The 17,847-nt window shown below is 38.9% G+C and overlaps 2 protein-coding genes across 2 annotated transcripts; both read right to left on the bottom strand.

The window, feature by feature from the left end:
* Positions 1–317: 317 nt before the first annotated feature.
* Positions 318–17,690, bottom strand: LOC131769045 (gamma-aminobutyric acid type B receptor subunit 2). The gene is given in 18 exon segments (XM_059084785.2): positions 318–899; positions 1,563–1,633; positions 2,340–2,482; positions 3,074–3,244; positions 3,588–3,914; positions 4,316–4,438; positions 4,870–4,977; positions 5,561–5,693; positions 5,792–5,942; positions 6,592–6,675; positions 7,073–7,136; positions 7,299–7,535; positions 7,910–8,107; positions 8,758–8,823; positions 8,947–9,048; positions 9,669–9,839; positions 15,464–15,601; positions 17,147–17,690. Coding segments are annotated over 18 exon segments (3,114 nt in total). The 5' UTR covers positions 17,402–17,690; the 3' UTR covers positions 318–327.
* On the bottom strand, positions 9,852–14,147 carry LOC131769066 (adrenocorticotropic hormone receptor-like). Its single transcript, XM_059084805.2, has 2 exons — positions 13,777–14,147; positions 9,852–13,395 (listed from the first exon to the last, which is right to left on the bottom strand). The coding sequence occupies exon 2, from the start codon at positions 13,177–13,179 to the stop codon at positions 12,142–12,144; it is 1,038 nt and encodes a 345-aa protein (XP_058940788.2). The 5' UTR covers positions 13,180–13,395; positions 13,777–14,147; the 3' UTR covers positions 9,852–12,141.
* Positions 17,691–17,847: the final 157 nt, after the last annotated feature.

Genomic DNA, 17,847 nt, shown 5'->3' with positions numbered 1-17,847 from the left:
CCTTTTTAACTCACAGATCAAATTTGTAATTCTCTTTACTGTCAACCATACAATTCTTATAATGTTGGTTAAGAGAATTTAGTATCGGATCAACTAATTATCCCCAAATTGATGTTTTTCTTCATTCTCATCACTTATCTGGTTGATATTGTGGGGAGAAATTCTGTCTTGGTCACTCATGGGAGTTAAAGGGTTAAAATCTCTAGGACCTCAAAGAAAAATTTCCTGAACATTGTGACACTGCCTTATATGAGAAAAAAATCATAAAACTATATTAAATATCTTTACACAAATATCAGAAACATATGTTAAAACGGTTACTGCAAATTATACGTTATACTCAATGGATTTTCTTATTTTATCTTTCTCTGTCTTTGGCTTAAACTCTGCCGGAGTTTTCACTTGAAAACAGGTTTCACCGGTTTGCGACTTGGACACAAGAACAACACTTCCTTTGCGTTGCAGTTCTCCCTTAACAATTGGTGATGCATTTGCATTCACATCCGGGGTATCTCCTTTCTTAGGCTCAGTGTATCGTGATTTTACAGAGGAGAGGGGTGGCGAGGAAGCCGTTGTCGAGGGTTCTGTGTAAAAGGGGCTCTCCATTCGGTTATTCATAGATAGTTTCCTTCGAGGAACGCTCGTGGATTCGTCGTTTGTTTCCGTAAAGATCGCCGGGTTCTCGTAAGCTTCATGAACTTCGTTGTCAGCTGAGCGGGTCCTGGTCCTAGTCTCGATTTGAGAAACATCTTTTCTAGCCCGTGTGGGCAAGGAGTACTTCTTTGCTATGGCGCTGTTTGCCTTCGTCACATCGTTACCTAAAAGAACACCTTGGTCGACATAGGAAGACGATGGGGAATATCGTTTTTTCGGTGAAAATGGTTCCTGGTCAGGTTTATCTGAAATAGAGCGCATTTCAATTGAGTATTGAGCGAAGGGAAATATTTTAAAAAGCCGAAGAAAAACAAACCGTTTAAAGCGCGGGAAAATGCGGGTAACCGAGTCCCGATTGATTTAGGTTTGAATCTAATTGGTTGCATGAAAGGTTGGCGTGAGTTTTCTGAACCAATTACATTGTGAAGTGAAGAAAAACAAAAGCAAACCAGAATTACTTTAAAAATTCAATTGAAAATTGCCCCAACAGTGATAAGTTGATGTATAGAGACATGACACATGTGGAAATTATATGATTCAAAAAGTTCACACCAATGACAAAGATACCTTGTTTTTGAGACACGATGCACAAAATTGATAAACGATTTCATAGAGGCCTAATGAACCTTAATCATGTGGACGCCATAATTGTCCGAAGAGGAATTCCCAGAGTTCATAGCGAAGCATACAAACTTTCAACATTTTGTTGGTACTCTTCTAGAATATAAAATGAGCAGTACTATGGATTTCCGCGCTCATGCTTGATAAGAAGAGATCTAGCGGATTCTAATAACCACGTGATTTTCCTACCTCCTGATTATATTGCAAAAAAACGATGACGAAAATTCTTCGGTTTCCAGGAAAGGAAACGGAAATGAAATGAAACGTTTTGCGTGTGACCTTCCTACCTGCAGATTTAGAGTCGGATACATCATCCGTGCTCTGCGCTTTATCAATATGAAAACTTCCACCGTCGTCCCTGCAGAAACGATATAAAAGATTTTTAATTAAACATTAAAGTGGTACCACGCAAAATTTCTACACGAAAGAAGAGTTCTGCATTTGATTGGTTGAAAAAGTGGCACCTGATTTCTTCACTCATTAAAGAGCGCAGTGAATAAAAACCACTACAGTCTTGATAATGGTTAAGAATATATGAAAGTCATATATTTGAACTGCGGATAAAGACGTGAATGAAAGTGATCCTCGCAGTAACGTACACTACTTAAGCAGTAGTGAAAATACAACCTGAAAAAAATTCCGGCCTGTACGGGATTTGAACCCATGACCTCTGCGATACCGGAGCAGCGCTCTACCAACTGAGTTAACAAGCCTAAGTAGTGCACATTGCTGCGAGGATCACTTTCATTCTCTTCTTTATCCGCAGTTCAAATATATGACTTTCATATATTCTTAACCGTTTATTCATCACTTCACGGGTTTATTTAGAACCAACATCATAACCAGCTCCCAGTTGGCTTGTTAGCTCAGTTGGTAGAGCGCTGCACCGGTATCGCAGAGGTCATGGGTTCAAATCCCGTACAGGCCCGAATTTTTTTCAGGCCTTATTTTCACTACTACCTAAGTAGTGCACATTACTGCTAGGATCACTTTCATTCAAGTCTTGATAATGTTCGAGACGTCTGTTGGCTTCATTCAGATCGCTTAGTTATATCATTGCGTACCTATCACCTCTGATGAGCAAAGTGGGAGTCAACTCTGGTATAGCATCCGAATGTCGTGCAGCCATTGATATTCTCCGTAGCTCTGTTATTGTTACCCCTCGTCTTCTCAAACGGATCTCTAGTTGAGATATCTCCTCTTCTTTCTAAAATATTTGTGACAAATAACTCATGGAGACTCAAAATATTCCAATTAACAACATGCTAAAGATCCCTCAGTAAGGGGGGCGAAAGGACTTCGTAGAATGACCAATAGAAATAGGGTCCGCCCAAAACGAATAACTCTTTTCGAGGCTTCAGTAACATAGGAGGTGGAGGTAGATTTGTGAGATTATGGGAAGTCTGTCACTTAAGTATCTAAAATGGTCTATAATTTAATTGTCGGAGACAAATGCATTTAATTGGTTATTTACTCAAGGAATATCATCACTCCTTGGAAAGTATAAGAAAGAGCAAGAGTTTTTTCAATACTAGTTTATGAGGTATGTAGGGGAGGTGACCCTTCGAGCAGAGCCTCCTCGATGAAAGCTTTTATGACCTTCCCCTTGCGCTCGGCAAGACTCGGTCTCTAGTCTGGTTTTCGTTCCTCCTCTGGCGAGGAGAGTGGGATCTTCTCCCAAGCAGTAACTGGCTATGATCCCCAACGTTCAATGACCTTAAAAAGTTAAATCACTGTTAGACCATTAGTTCATTATCAGAGATGTCAAAGGTTTAAAATAGGCCCAGATATGGCTTACCTCAGCTATCAGGGTCTTGAGGTTGGAATTCTCGGCAGCTAAGGCGATGAACTTGGCCCCTTTTATTCCTTTATCTTGTGAGGTTGATGACTCACCGCTGCTTTGACTCGCGGATGTGTTCGTTGCACCACTTGTGTCCAAAACATTCGGATTTCGTTTCACTGCTATGAACTTTAGAGCCGAGAGAGGAACGAGAAAATTAATAGACCAATAAGATTATCTGCTCCGTGAATAAAGAAGCCGTATAAAAGGCACCAACGCAACCTTAACAGTGCTATTCTTGTTCAAGGTGCGAAAAACGAGGAGGGTCGTCGGGTGCTCGGTTGTCGAACAGTCCGTTGGACGATCCTCGTTTCCATACCGCTGATAAAAAAGAACTAGACCCTTAGGCTAGAATGTGGTTTCACTGATACTGCGCCTGCGCAATAGAGGCTTGGTGTTTAAGCTTATGTCATCATGAAAGCCAGCCCTAAATGTTTGAAACTCTAATGGAGCAACCTATACCATCCCTCACCTTTGGAACAAATACTAAGCACAACGTCACTGTGGTTGAGAAGATAACGAAGAACGCCGTGAGGGCGAAAGAAGCATCCTGCGCGTACTCGATCATCAATGCAGCAGGGACACCAACTACACTCAAGATGACAACGTTGTACACAGACATTCCAACATAGCGCGAGTCGTTTAGGGCGGGAATTTTCACCTGTCGAGTCTCCCACGCGAGGAACACTCCAAACAAAAGTAGCAGGCCTTTAGTGGCAAATAAAACACCAAACCATATTGCCTTGTGCTGGCAGTCACAGTATTCCCACTGAGGCAATGTGTCGTACTCTATTCCATGCTATAAAAGAGTTAAAGCAAAAGTTTAAAAGGGGGGGGAACCAGGAATTTTTCATAGAAATCTTCCAGGCTTTGATTCAGAAAACAAAGGAAATCTTTTTACACCAGAGCCTAAGTAAGCTTGAGTTGTAACATAAGATCCTGACGTTGCGAGAATTTTTTGTTAGACAACAAGCAAAACAATTTTTAAAAAAACCACCCCACAAGTCTTATAGGGGAATGGGGGGAGGGGAAGTCCAGACCTCCTGGACCATAATTACCATGGATCATAAACTGAATGAAGTTGATGGGTTTCTGGCATAAGAATTCCTTACAAGCTGGGATACAGACCGTCTGGACTACAATTAGCTTAATGATAGGGCAGAAATCAAGAGGAAGATAACCAAACCTTTTTTACCTTACCTCAATGGTGCCATTTTGTAGCCTTCTTGTCAGATGGTCCACTCCACTCCAAACGCTGAGGGTTAAAACATCGACCAACAGTAGAGCACCAACAAACATGAAAAGTTTTCCATCTTTGATAACCTATCAATCAAATAGTCAGTCGATCAATCAATCAATCAATCAGCTCTCCAGTCAATTACTCAGTTACTCAATCGACTGACCAATCAATAGATAAATAAATCAATGAACAGAACATGTATTTCCTCGTGGTTACTGTATGTACTCGATTAAACTCTACGGCGTTAATTAAATATCAAGTGTTTCCGCTGCAGCGGGTACTCGAGTGAATAGGGTAATTTTGATTTCATATGTGAACAGTCATCTGGTTAATGCTCTATCTCGGTCTGTCTTCACAAGAGACTCTTGCAAAAGAAAGGAGGTAGGGGAGGTTAATTTCGGAAGTAGGTGCAACCCTTAGAAATGTTTTGCGACGCTGCTGGTTTGCCGAAAAAATACAACTGACGAGACAAAAAAACAATACCTGTAGGAAAGGGGAAAAATGGTTCCCTTACCTTTTTCCTTAATTTACGGTTGGTGAATATGACGTAAACTCTCCATAATTTGGCAAACATGGCGCCAAATGCGGTGGTGAAACCAAGTGAAGTCAGCCATATTCTTGCCTAAAGCAGAAAGATGAATCGAGTTTTTGATTCAGTATTGAAAGGGATCCCGGTTTGTACGGGTTTTTATTTTACTTTGCTTAGTGATTGGTCGAGGAAACTCGTGCCACCATATCAGCCGATCATATGCAAAACTAAAGCCAGTCGCGATTTGGTCACTTGCGTTTTCCCGCGCTTCAACAAGTTGCCTGTTTTTACTTTGAGTTCTCATTGGTTAATGATGACGTCAACCATTTTTTCTGATTGGTAGTCGTAAAGACTTCACTTTTTAACCCTCTACACCCTAACATGAGTCTCCGTTTTCTCCACGCTGTTCTCTCTACATCTCTTAATGTGCTGACAAAGAGAATTTGTTCAATAATCAAGAGCCTCTTTAGCTGGCGATCATTTGCTTTATTCTTTATGACCTTAATGTGTGATTCAGGAGTGATATTGTAATGAGAAATTAGATTCTAGTCACTCTTAGGGGCCAAAGGGTTAACACTCAATTTAAAACTGCTCTGAGTAATTACTTATGGATTACAATTTGAAGACCATTAATTTTAAAAGACAACAGTTGATAATAATAATGTTTGGATCTTACCTGGCAATTACTAGAATATCGATCAGGTGATATCAGGTTACCATCCAATCCAAACATAAATACTGATAGATACATAGCGATACATCCTATAACAATGGTGTTATTAAGACGAGGGCTTGACATCTGAATGTACCTTTTAGTAAAAATTGAATGCAGAGGTAAGGAACTGACGAGTTTGAAATCTTCTAAGTGAATTTGCGTCTACTAAGAGGAGAAAAATCTTCGAGTTACCTGTAATTCCGAAGTTTGATGTTAAAACCCAGGAAGCAAACTGCCAGGATAATACAAAGAACAGTGATTGCACACACAACTCCATACAGCTCAGGCGATATGGTCATCAACTTACATACGAGCCTGGCACTATCAGGTGGTGGACCAGTTCCTTGGAAACATAAACAACAACACCTGATTTCGTGAATATAGCATTAAACGAGTACATACATGATCGTGATCCTCACCATTATCGTCATCGTTGTCAAAATAAAAATCATAATCATGATCGCCATCGTTATCATTAGTATCATCTTCATCGTCATGTCTTAATCTTTGTCATCATCATCGTCATCATAAGCATCATCGTCATCGTCATGTCGTAATCTTTGTCATCGCCATCGTTATCATTAGTATCATCGTCATCGTCATGTCGTAATCTTTGTCATCGTCATCGTTATCATTAGTGTCATTGCCATCGTAATGTCGTAATCTTTGTCATCGTCATCGTTACCATTACTATCATCGTCATCGACATGTCGTAATCATTGTTATTGTCATCGTTATCATTAGTATCATCGTCATCGTCATGTTGTAATCTTTATCATCGTCATCGTTATCATTAGTATCATCGTCGTCATGTCGTAATCTTTGTCATCGTTGTTATTAGTATCTATGTCATCGTCACATGCTATTCTATATTGACTGAATACTCTCGCCCAATTGGAGTTTTTAAAGTAAGTCTAATGTAAAATAATCCCCATTGTCATCGTCGTTTTTATTGTCATCGTCATCATAATCTCCACCTTTAATTAACCTACCTTGCCAGATAAATCTAGATGCAGGGACGTCGAGGATGCTATCATTTTGTTGCAGATATAAAGAGACAGTACTTTCCTTCCAATCTTAAGGAACAAAAATTAAAATATTTATTTGATATGAGATATGTGAACTAAGATCTCAGATACTTTCGATAGTGTTAGCATAATTTATGAGAACAACTGTTTGCGACCTGAATTTGTTTCCTACAGGTCTTCTTCACGGAAAACGCACTAATGGCAGGTCACTCAAAGCAACGTACCAGACCTGACCAGACATGTGCCTCGTGCGCAAGGAAATTGATGCGAAAACAATCACTTTATCGTGTTTCTTGGTTGTCAGTATAGAGGAGGTTGGTTTTGAACCTTATTATCGTTGCATACTGTACATAATGCACTCTATTGGCTGTATATCTATTAAGTAATTACATACGATCACATAGAATATTAAAGAAAATATTATTGCTTTGATTCTCTCTCTAACCTTGTAGCTGCTCAATCTTCATGTAACCCATGCGATCTCCTTTGGATGTAAATTGCACCGGTCCCTTGAAATGAATACAACATGAAGGATTAAATTTTGCCTTTTGGATTGACGAGGATGACAAAAATCTCCCCTAGGGATTTCTATTTTCCTCCAAAACTTGGTGCACCTGTCCATTATGGAACTCCGAGAGAGTAAAAAATATTCAAGAATGTTTTGTACTTACTGTGAGACCTTGGAATTGGGTTTTATTCAAATAACTCTTGAACTGCTTCATGATATCTTCATTAACATAAGTGAAATTGACTATGGACTAGGAAGGATTTAATCTTCTGAGATGTTCCTCGGTCATTTTCAGAGCCAATGCGATGGCCCAAACCGCGTCGTATGCAAATCCACCATCAGTCTTCGACAATTCCTTCTTAGTGATGTTTTGGTACCGAGAACTTAGCTGCCCAGGAGACTAAGAACAAATTAAACATGGTTGAGTCATGATCAGCCTTACGCCTTTTGACATGACAGATGAAACAAAGATTATTACAACATCCTCTGAACAAGACTGCAACAAATGGAGGGGCAAAGGGGTAGTCGCCTCCCAAACAATATTCAAGCAAGATTTTTTAAGTCTTCTCTTTTTCTCTTTGTGAAGTGGTAAGCAGATAGCTTGAATTTTATTGATTCGCCCGTCTTTACGACCAGCGGCACTCGTGCACTTCTTTGTGCACCCCACCACCCCAGCCCCGTCTTTGCCGAACGGGATCTCAGTCCATCTCAGGTTTACATGTGGCGAAACATTAAAAAACTATCGTAAAATAAAGCTGAAATTAATTTCGATACTTTTCCAGATACTGTAGTGGTGTTGTCTGGATTGATCTTTAAGTTGTCGCAGGAGATGTATCCATTTACAGCTTTATTCATCTGTTCTACGGTACATCCTATGGACTCTTCGTCTAAATGTTTCTTCCACCAGTTCTCACTAAACCAGCCTGGTATAAGCCAAGCATAGCGAGCACCATACATCTCGTTTTGAAACGCCTGAGGGAGTTAACAGGAAGACTTTAAGAAAAAAACTTCAGTTATTATCATGAAAAACTTAATGGTTTGTTTTCACCTCCATGGTGCCTACCGACTTTATGACCGTGTCATTCTGAAGATCATTTTCGTGATTGATATTAAGACTTAGAATTTCATGACGCGAGACTTTAGAAAAAGAAATATTCTCCATGTAAAATTTTGCTGCACTGTAGTTTGATGAGACTTTTTAGAGTAACCTAACTGTTCAAAAATTGGCCTGAAAAGGGCTATGAATTCGACTTCGGAAGTCGTCATTTTGAAAACAACTTAGTAACCTGGCTGCATATGCAAAACCAAATGAACGAATCACAAACAGAAGGTGCTGTAGCTTGTGAGTAGATAGCCTTTTCGTAGCTCCTAATTTCTTACAAAAAACGCTCAAAGATGAAGGCAAAAATAGGAAAGGAGTGAGAATCTATTACGTTCAAAGGTAAGCTAGTAGCGCGGTCAGGTGCTAAGCTAGATTCTAAATAGCAGCGTCTTTATGTATTCGAGATGTATTCCTTAAACTTCTAAAGGACAGTGATTTATCTAGAGCTCAGAACACGAAATGAGGAAAATTGATGATGGGAGGAGGAATAAGGATTATAAGGCTTCTGTGAACGAGTTACCTGGCATAAAACCTTTCTTGCACTTTTCTCATCAAAATTTCCAAGAATTATTCTGGCTTCTTTCTCCTAGATGGATCACCAACAAAACAAAAAATTAGGAGCTTAGGTAGAAGTCTTCCCAGTACAATACATATATACGTCCTCGTGAAATTTTAGACTTATGTTTAACAACAGTTAGTTGCCTTTTACCGACAAGCTCTTTACTTGGGCAGTGGGATCATCTACAAAGGTCTCTGACGTAAGGATCTGAATATCTGCGTTGGCCAGTTCTTCTTGTAGGTCAGCAGTAGTCTAGGAAAAATGTTTAAGTAATCGGTTCGTCAGGTTAAGAGTCTTTCTAAAGATGACCTTTATCTCGGAGACTCATGAATGACGTTTCGACACCCTAGGCGGAATTCATCATTTGAGTCAAGTCTGCTGATTTCCATCCATGCAACCGAATGTCATCTTAAGAGTATTTTTATGACTTTCGCTCAGGTTTTCAAAACGTCATTCACTGTCGCCGACAACCATCTCTTTTCTGGACCATCACGCTGCAAAATTGGCTAATATTCCTGTGTAGAAGAAATTTGCTGTAAAAATTCAAAAATGAGTAACACAGATTATGTGATCAGCTGAATCTTACACGTTTTTTGATTGGTTTCGACTGATGATCTTTTGGAGGTTAGACGCATGGATAACGTCACCATTAACAACCTTTCGCTTTTTTGTAACATAAAGCAAACAGCTTCTATTTTAATGTTGCCATGGATCTGACGTCAAAATATGGTAAGAATATCAGTGAGACCCTTAGCTGCGCCTCGTGGGTAACTTTTTTGTTTATACCACGAACAAAATTTTTGAATGATCTTGGCTTTGCCCAGTTTCCCATTGGCCCCATTTCTTGCGGGCGCAAGAAGAAATTGTCTCACCTCAGAGTTAATAATATCATTCTGCCCTATCAGTCCAACTTTTAACCAGTTGAATTTTCTTAGGAGAGCCACACGAGCCTTATTACACGCAGCGTCAGATGGTATTGTTCGAAAGAACAAAGGATATTTCTGTTTCTTTGATAAGGTTGGAGACGTTGATCCATAGGATACCTGTGTATCAAGAGGGTAAGGTATAGTTTATACGAACTTTCACTCAGGAAAGGGTTTGGAAGCAGAAGTAGCAGTTGACTGTGTGGTCTGATTATTCAAGCGAGAGTATTCCTGAGAAGAACTGCCGTCGGTGATTGAATCTTCGTCAAAGTCAAATGGAATCTGCTGAAGATTTTCTCTCAGGTTGCGGAATAAAGATGAAGTAAAAAATTTTCTTCTGAGAAAGATTGAATTACAGCAGCTGCTAGCGCTGCCAATCAGCTTGACTCAGTTACCACATTTTAAATAACATCAACATCAAATTATAAATTTTTTTCATGATTTAAGGAATTTCCTCTGATGCAATCAGTGTCTTTTTCAATAATAGTAACTACTTGATTGGTCTTAACACCTTGACCCATGGTCCATATTGATGACAACTTTTCATTCGACTTCGGCAAAATATAACAGACTGTCAATATTTTTCCCAATAATGTGCGACAGCAGGCAGGAGCTCGAGGCAAACATTCACAGCTAAATGTGGGATCTAACTCATTCAATTCATGCTTGCATCAATGAATATTTAAATTTATTTCAGCAGGCGCTTGCTAAGAAATAAACTAAATTGATTTTGTTTTTGTTTTTGTTTTTTTTGCCTCTTGTCTGTATTCTTCCCAATCATGTACTAGACAAAGTCTGATTGCCTCACCTTCTTTTCCCACTTACCACGTGTTTATATCGGCTTCCTTTTTTTTTCAGCTTTCATTCTGATTTCGTGAAAAGTTTTGTCTATTTTCTCAAATAATACTTTAACTAGTAACTACCTATTAGGCTTCCCACCTTCCGGAAAGGCGTAAAATAACAGCAGGTTAGTGTCAAATTATTTTAATCATTTTCATAATACTCTTATTAAAGGACATAAAACGTACGTCTCAGCTCGTTTGTCTATTTCACTTCCGAAAACTCTCAAACGAATCGAAAGCGCCTCTTAAAAGGTGCCAGCTTGATATCAGCTCCGATTCATCACTTTTCTTGAATCCTAAACTTTTCACGGGATTTTTCAAATGATAATATTAGATTGTGAATCCTGTCGAAAGGATCATTCACGCGAGTGAATGAGACAGCCATAGCGTTTCGCCCGTAACAACGACACTGTCATTTTGTAATTGCAAAAATTTGAGCGAAACTGGCCTATGTACATGGAAGTTGTGATTAAAGTAAAATAAAATGAATGAAAGTCAAAAACGTTGATTAAAATCATTGTTGCTGAGTTCGTGCTGACTTAATCACAATCCTTGAACGACCGGGCATTGTTAAAATTAATAGGTAATACAAGTTGTTTAGGCGAAGCTTGAGTAATAAATTGGCACCTAAAGGATCATCTTCCCTGATAAGCTTATTAATTTTTTCATGTGATTACTATCGGGATCTCTTAATCTGTTATGAGCAGTTTGAAAGGCAAGGCAACTATTTGCAAAATGAAAAACTCAAAATCCGAGAACGAAGCATCAGATTTCTTCATCCACACGAAGTCAAACTATTTTGAATCAATAAATTGCGTAAAATAATCGTATAAACAATGCTTGTGTATTTTAGGCGTCCCTGGTTTATTTAACTTGTTATTTAATTCATTTTGTTCTCAGACATATTTCTACTCCCTGGTGGAAATCTTTCCTCTAAATTTTAGAATGATGAGTAAACAAAGGCATCGAACTGAAGCACAAATTATATTTTACAAGGCAGTCGTTAACCGAAATTAATACCTTCCAGAGTGCAAAAGAAATGAAATATTAAAACGACACGGCATGCAAACAAGAACGATTTACCATAACAACTGAGCAATTTTTTCGGTGAAGTTGATTTCGTTTTAAAGGTTAAACTTTGACCTACTCTTAAATCATTAATGTAAGCGCTTTCACCACCTCGGAATTTAAATTGAGGAATGATGCAACATTTCAGCTGACATTCTGCATAAGGAAATGAGTGTAGATAGTTTGAAATTAAAAGTAGATGAAAGCTTAGATCATAAGCATTTGACGATCAAAGCAATTCTCCAAATCTGCGTAAAACTGCCGCATAGCATAGCGCAGTAGTTTAAATATTTCGCCAGAGCGGTGCTCTAGTTCAATTTGACATTACAAGAACTTTTTAATTTAGTTAATTTGTTGCAAAGTTCTGCATGGCGCGACTTTTAACCTCAACCAATCTCACTTTCTGATTTTCCTCCGTACAGAAACACTCCAAGGAAGTAAAATAACATACACTTCTCCTCTTGCTTTAAAAACATTTTGTGTCCCTGATTAAACATATACCGCGTCATGTCTTATGACTGTGCTGTCAACTCCATTTCTAATCCTGTTGATACAGTTGGCCCTGTTGTCGCTCTTGTTCTGCTGGCCGACTGTGTATATAGCACTCGATCGCGTATCAACTCGCGCAGACTAGCTTTTAATTTGCTACTTCGGAGCATGTAAATAATGGGATCGAACACGGGCGTTAGCAGGACGGCCGATTCAGTGAGCGGATACAGCAAGTGAAAGAAATAATTCGCATCAATTGCTTTTGATTCCTGAATTATTACGACCGCAATTGTCGGCAAGAAACAAATTACAACTGCGCCAGCTAAGTAAGCAACTGTCCTTGACGACTTCGTCTCTTGAATGTCTGCGGTATTTCTTTGCGTTGTTAACTCATGGCCTATTGATACACGAATCCGTCGAGTCAGGCAGTAAACTTTACAATACACAAAAACTGTTAGTAAAATACATGGAATAAGGAGGATTGCAGCTATAACACCAAGTGTACCCGAGCGCGCTTCCGGAGAAAATCGCACAAAAGTTATAAACGCGACCCATACGACCCAAACGAGGGAAATTGTTATAGCGATGCGACGCTTTGTAACGAAGGCTTGATATTTATAAGGGTGAAATATGGCGAGATATCTTTCTAATGTGATAAGAATTATTGTTATCACAGACAGGCCAGTGAACATGAAATTTGTGTACGTATACATGACCAAAGCGATACAGGAGAAATCTTGCATGGGAGTCGTCAACTTGCTTCCATGATATGCAATGAACGAAGGATGCGTTACCAACCCTGTTACCAAATCCGAGGTAGCGAGGAACAAAATTGAAGTATTGTAAACGTTTCGTAACTCCGGTTTTCTTAAAACGCCAAGGAACACCATGACATTTGCAACAATTGCACAGGGACATGCCAATGCCATAAATACACAAGTAAATACGGTCACAGAAGTCGTTTTGTTGTCTGGTTCATAACGCACGGTATTAATCACCAACGGGCGAAGATGGTAACACGCTGTCAATGGCAAAGAAGTCGGCGTGCTTGAATTGTCCATTTTGGCTCAGATTCCTTCTTTCCTTGAATGCAGTCACCACAGATGATGTCTCGTATTTCAGTGATCGAATTGGTTTATGCAAATAGTCGTCAAGGAGTATTACTCGGTTCTGACACCACTCAGTTTTCGTGTTTGAAAATTTGACATGCGAGCAAATCAATTCGGACACTTCATGTCGTATTTCAAAATTATTTGCTTGGTAAACCTTTTAGGCAGCTAGGAAATAAATGTTTCCAAGAATTTAAATCTCTGATTGGTGCAAACTCATTTCCGCCTCAAAAACACGTGAACTGAGTTGTAACGCCAACTGCTGAGACAAACAGGTTACTTCTCTGAGTTGACTCGATTTTTTCTGGATAAACATGTGTCAACGAGGTATATTTTATGGCAGTGCTTGACAATCTGAACATTTTTATCTAACTCCGAAATGAACAAAAGTTAGCGAAGAAATTACAGTAATCCCCTTTAATTTCGTTACTAAGCCTAATCCCATGGATTCCTTTTGTTTTTTCTTGAATGAACTTAACACCTGCTCTTGACAATTATCACTCCAGAAAAAAAGAAGAAAAAAAGAAAAAAACAGCGAAATAGACTCACGTTTGTTGCCACTCTACCACGAATCTAATTACCTCATCCACAGCTGAATGAAAGACGTTTTATTTCATCGACGATGAAGGCAGTCTGATAAACAATGAATTGGTAAGATGCATTTTGGCACATTGGCACTTCGGCGCTCAAACAGATAAAAATTACTGTCGGGTATCTATGCAAATTTCTTAATCAGCTATCGCTAACATTTCGTCTAAGTATTATATGGCGATCTGCTCAACAAGATTAGTGATGATTATTTTTTCATTAGGAAGCAATCACATTTTGAAAAATGTTTTGGCGCCCAGCAAGCGTCTTTTATCTACTGTAGAAACCTTTATGTCAGAGAATACTTGCAAATATGGTCACAAAGGTGTACTCTAAGTTGTCACAGTGAAAAAGTAAGCAATTTCCTCGTCAGTTCCCTTAACAGCTCTCAAGCTAAGAGTGTGCAAATTATGTTAAGTTTGTACGCAAATTATGTTGCAACTCGAAACTAGCCTCCGATCTACGTTCACTTACGCAAATAAACAGCGAGCATAACAAGGTTTTAAGCTGGCTTGATTGCAATATTAGATCGCGTCTAGAAAAACATTACAACAAAAGCCAAACAAAAAAACTGCGCAAGGAAATAGCGTAGAGCAAAAGACTTTTCATTTGCAAATCATCGATTTAACTTTCGTTTGCTGAACCCGATTTTGCACATAGAAATTTAAGCAGTTTTTGCTTGTACGTGCTCAGAATTTCAAACGATTGTTGGCGGTATCAGCTGTGTTTGTATAAGACGTAAATAGCATAGTTGGCTCAAGGGCAATTTTCATCGACCGTAAAGAATCTTTTTATCGTTGAAAATCTTATCAATATTGATTACTGTCAATTGAAGCCTTAATAATTCGACACCACTTTGAAAACTGAACACTGTATTTTGACCTAACTTTTTACTTTCTTTCGAAACGTCCTTAGATTAATTTTTTTTGAAATTCTCGTTGATTTTTGGGTCAATCTAACCACTAATCAACTATTTCAAGAAAATTTTTTCAAAATTTTTTTTTAAGGAAAAAGCTCTCTAATACAATACGTTTATGACGATAGAACTAAGTAAGGAAGACTTGAAATGTTCCAGCAAAATACTAAACAGCGCGATATGAGCGGCAGAGCGAGAACATGCGAAGGCTGGATCGGGTCGCATCCGACTCAGATCTTCCTTGGTTTTTTCACTTCTCCGTTTCTATCGCGCCGAATATCATATCACACCTCTTTTTACTAACTGAAAACCTGAAATTGGCTACTCAAAAAGTGACAATGACAGCAATAGTGACAGTGACACAGCAAAAGCGACAGTGAGAGCAAGAAAAAAACCTACTCACGCCAACAGTGACACTGACAACAACAGTCACAACAGATTGACCGTGGAAAAAACAGTCACACCAATCCTAGCAGTGGAAGTGACAAAAGCAGTCACGCCAACAGTAGCAGTGATAGTAACAAAAACAGTCACACTAACAGTAACAGTGACAATAACAAAAACAGTCACACAAGCACTAAGAGAGAAAAATACAAGTCAATGCTTCGACTTCTATCTACATCATCAGTGACTATTGTTGTTAAAAGCTTTCGTAAGTTGATGACAACGCAATCAACGTTCGCGCAGTAAAACTAGGACAGCCGTTAGGAGAACTGTTGCTGAGTTACTTACCATGATAAGATTCCAGGTCTTTGAGTCCTCCGCAATTCTCTCTGACACCGCAGAACACCCCGCTCCAAGTAAAGCTATCATTGTTGGTTCTTTGTTAATCATTTCAAAAAGAGCGCGAGAGGCATGGTCCATTCTGCACTAAATTGATAAAACAGTGATCAGAACAGTTATTTAGTTTCTCAGACAACCGCAAGTTGAGGAAAACTGACTTAAACTTTTTGAGCGAAGGTATGTTGCAGTAGGATTTTTTATTAAAGAAAAGACAAAACAAAAGCCTTGGTTATGTTTAAATTTTCCTTATCCCATTCAATACTTTTAAAGCTCATAAATTTTTATCCTGTATCGTCTTATCTGAGAATAGAAGGGACATCCAAGTTGATTATGAGGGGGGGGGGATTTCCCCATTCCTTCCTTCTGTTACTCACGTACAATTTACCCTTTGTCCCAGTGGGTTTTAAAACTCGACTGAAAAGTGAGCAAACAACCATCAGGTGTTCTTGAATTCGTTTCCTCTCACAAGCGATCGGAAAGCTGCTTCTTTTTTTTATGTATTGTTAGTTACAGTGGAATACTGATAAGTACCATAAAAATCTGCACCGGCCGGGGAAATTTTCAAGGTCAGTAAACACAACACCAATGTATGAGTTTTATCCAACATAGAAACTTTGCACAAACATTGAATCGGAGTATAAGTTTTAATATAGGGAGTACATTTCTAAAGAAAACTGTGGTGCTGCTTCGGTGGGAGAGTAGAACAAGGTAATTTGGTCTCATCAACCAAGTTGTCATAGAGTTGATAACATAAATTAACCACCGTTAGGAGTTTCAGAGCCGACGTTTCGAACGTAAGCCCTTCGTCAGAGCGAAGGACGAAGGGCAAACGTTCGAAACGTTAGCTTTAAAACTCATAACGGTGGCTAATTTACGTTTTCAACTCAGTTGATAATATCAAATTACGTTGTTCTAAGTCTTCAAATCCTGCATGAAATCGTTTAGTTGGCGCAGAGGGAGATAGCAGCCATAGCAACCTAGGTCACTGGTTTACAGGAATGGGTAATAGATATCTGCGCCCTGCGAGAATGTTGCACCTTAGGCACAAAATCGGCAATAGCATTGCTAAGGCAATTAAAATAAGCTTATTTCCATCGAAGACATTAGCTAGGTTTTCAGAACTGAGCTTATAGAAGACAATTAATTAACTTAGAAATCAGACAATGGCAACCTTCAGGAGTATTTACAATAGAGCATGATATGGACACTAAGCAGATTATTGGATTATTGGAGTTATAACTCTGCTTGAAAACTTCAAAGTCTGTTCTCAAAGTTCAACTTGATCGATGACGTATCCAGGGTACTTTACGGTGGTGTTAATACGGTTCCGAGTATATCGATAATTTGTTGTCATTTATGAATGTAAAATGACAAGCTTTATATATTTTGTATCACAAAGTGTTACTATCTTTGTTGAATTTGGCCAAGACACAGATCAAAGCTAGAGTTTATATTTTAGGTATACAAGACAGTAAATTCATTCTAAATACGTTCTGTTGTTGTGATATAAGCCCAGATATTCACCATTTTGCAAAGTGAATATAACTCAAGGTATCCTACATTTAGGACTTAAAGCCAACACCGTGTTTTCTCTAGCTAAACTTAACACATTCGTGTTAGAATACCGCCTACCTTTGTATCATTTGCGTGAAGTTGTAAGTTATAGCCATTCGGTAAGACTTTTTGTTTTTCCACATCTTCTATGGCCATGGAAACGGCCGCCCGAATAAACTCGCCTTTCATTGAGCTCTTGCTTCCATTAGACAATCCAGTGAAGGGAAAGAAGCCGCCAATATGAAGAGTTTGAAGAGCAAACGTTTCTTGCACTATAAAGATTTTTGCTACTTCGAGATACAGGAATGTCACGAGAATACTAGTGGAGATCATTACTTGACGAAAGAAATCTCATGAGATAAAATCGATTACTGGTTCGAGTGGTGAAATCAAATGTTCTCGTCCTCCGCAAAATCTCGAATTATATTAGCTCAGATATGAAAGCCTGCACTGTTAAAATCAACTTTGTTTTCGCATGAACTGTTTACAAAATTAGTACGCAGAATGTAATGACGCTTATGTACGTTCGTTAAGCCTTTTTGACATGTTAATGTGGCGAATATGACAGGATTTGTTTACTTGAGTCGAAAGGTCGCGTCAAATGTGGTCCATTGAGTGAACAGTATTGAACCGATATTTCCGATGAGCCCTTCCTTCCTTCCCTCCATACATCCTTCCCATCGCTAGCCACCTCGCCCCTGGCTCCTTCCACCTCACTTTCCGACCTTTCTCCCTTACTCTCTGGCTTCCTCGTTCCCGTTCTGGTTCCCTCTGTTGTC

This window comes from Pocillopora verrucosa, chromosome 6 (genome assembly GCF_036669915.1).
Source record: "Pocillopora verrucosa isolate sample1 chromosome 6, ASM3666991v2, whole genome shotgun sequence".
NCBI classification, from domain to species: Eukaryota; Metazoa; Cnidaria; class Anthozoa; order Scleractinia; family Pocilloporidae; genus Pocillopora; species Pocillopora verrucosa.
The sequence above is the reverse complement of the archived record's forward strand: the minus strand, read 5'-3'. Positions and strand labels throughout refer to the sequence as shown.

Excerpts from the sequence above, each read along its gene's own strand:
- LOC131769066 (XM_059084805.2), bottom strand. The coding sequence starts at position 13,179 with ATGGACAATTCAAGCACGCCGACTTCTTTGCCATTGACAGCGTGTTAC.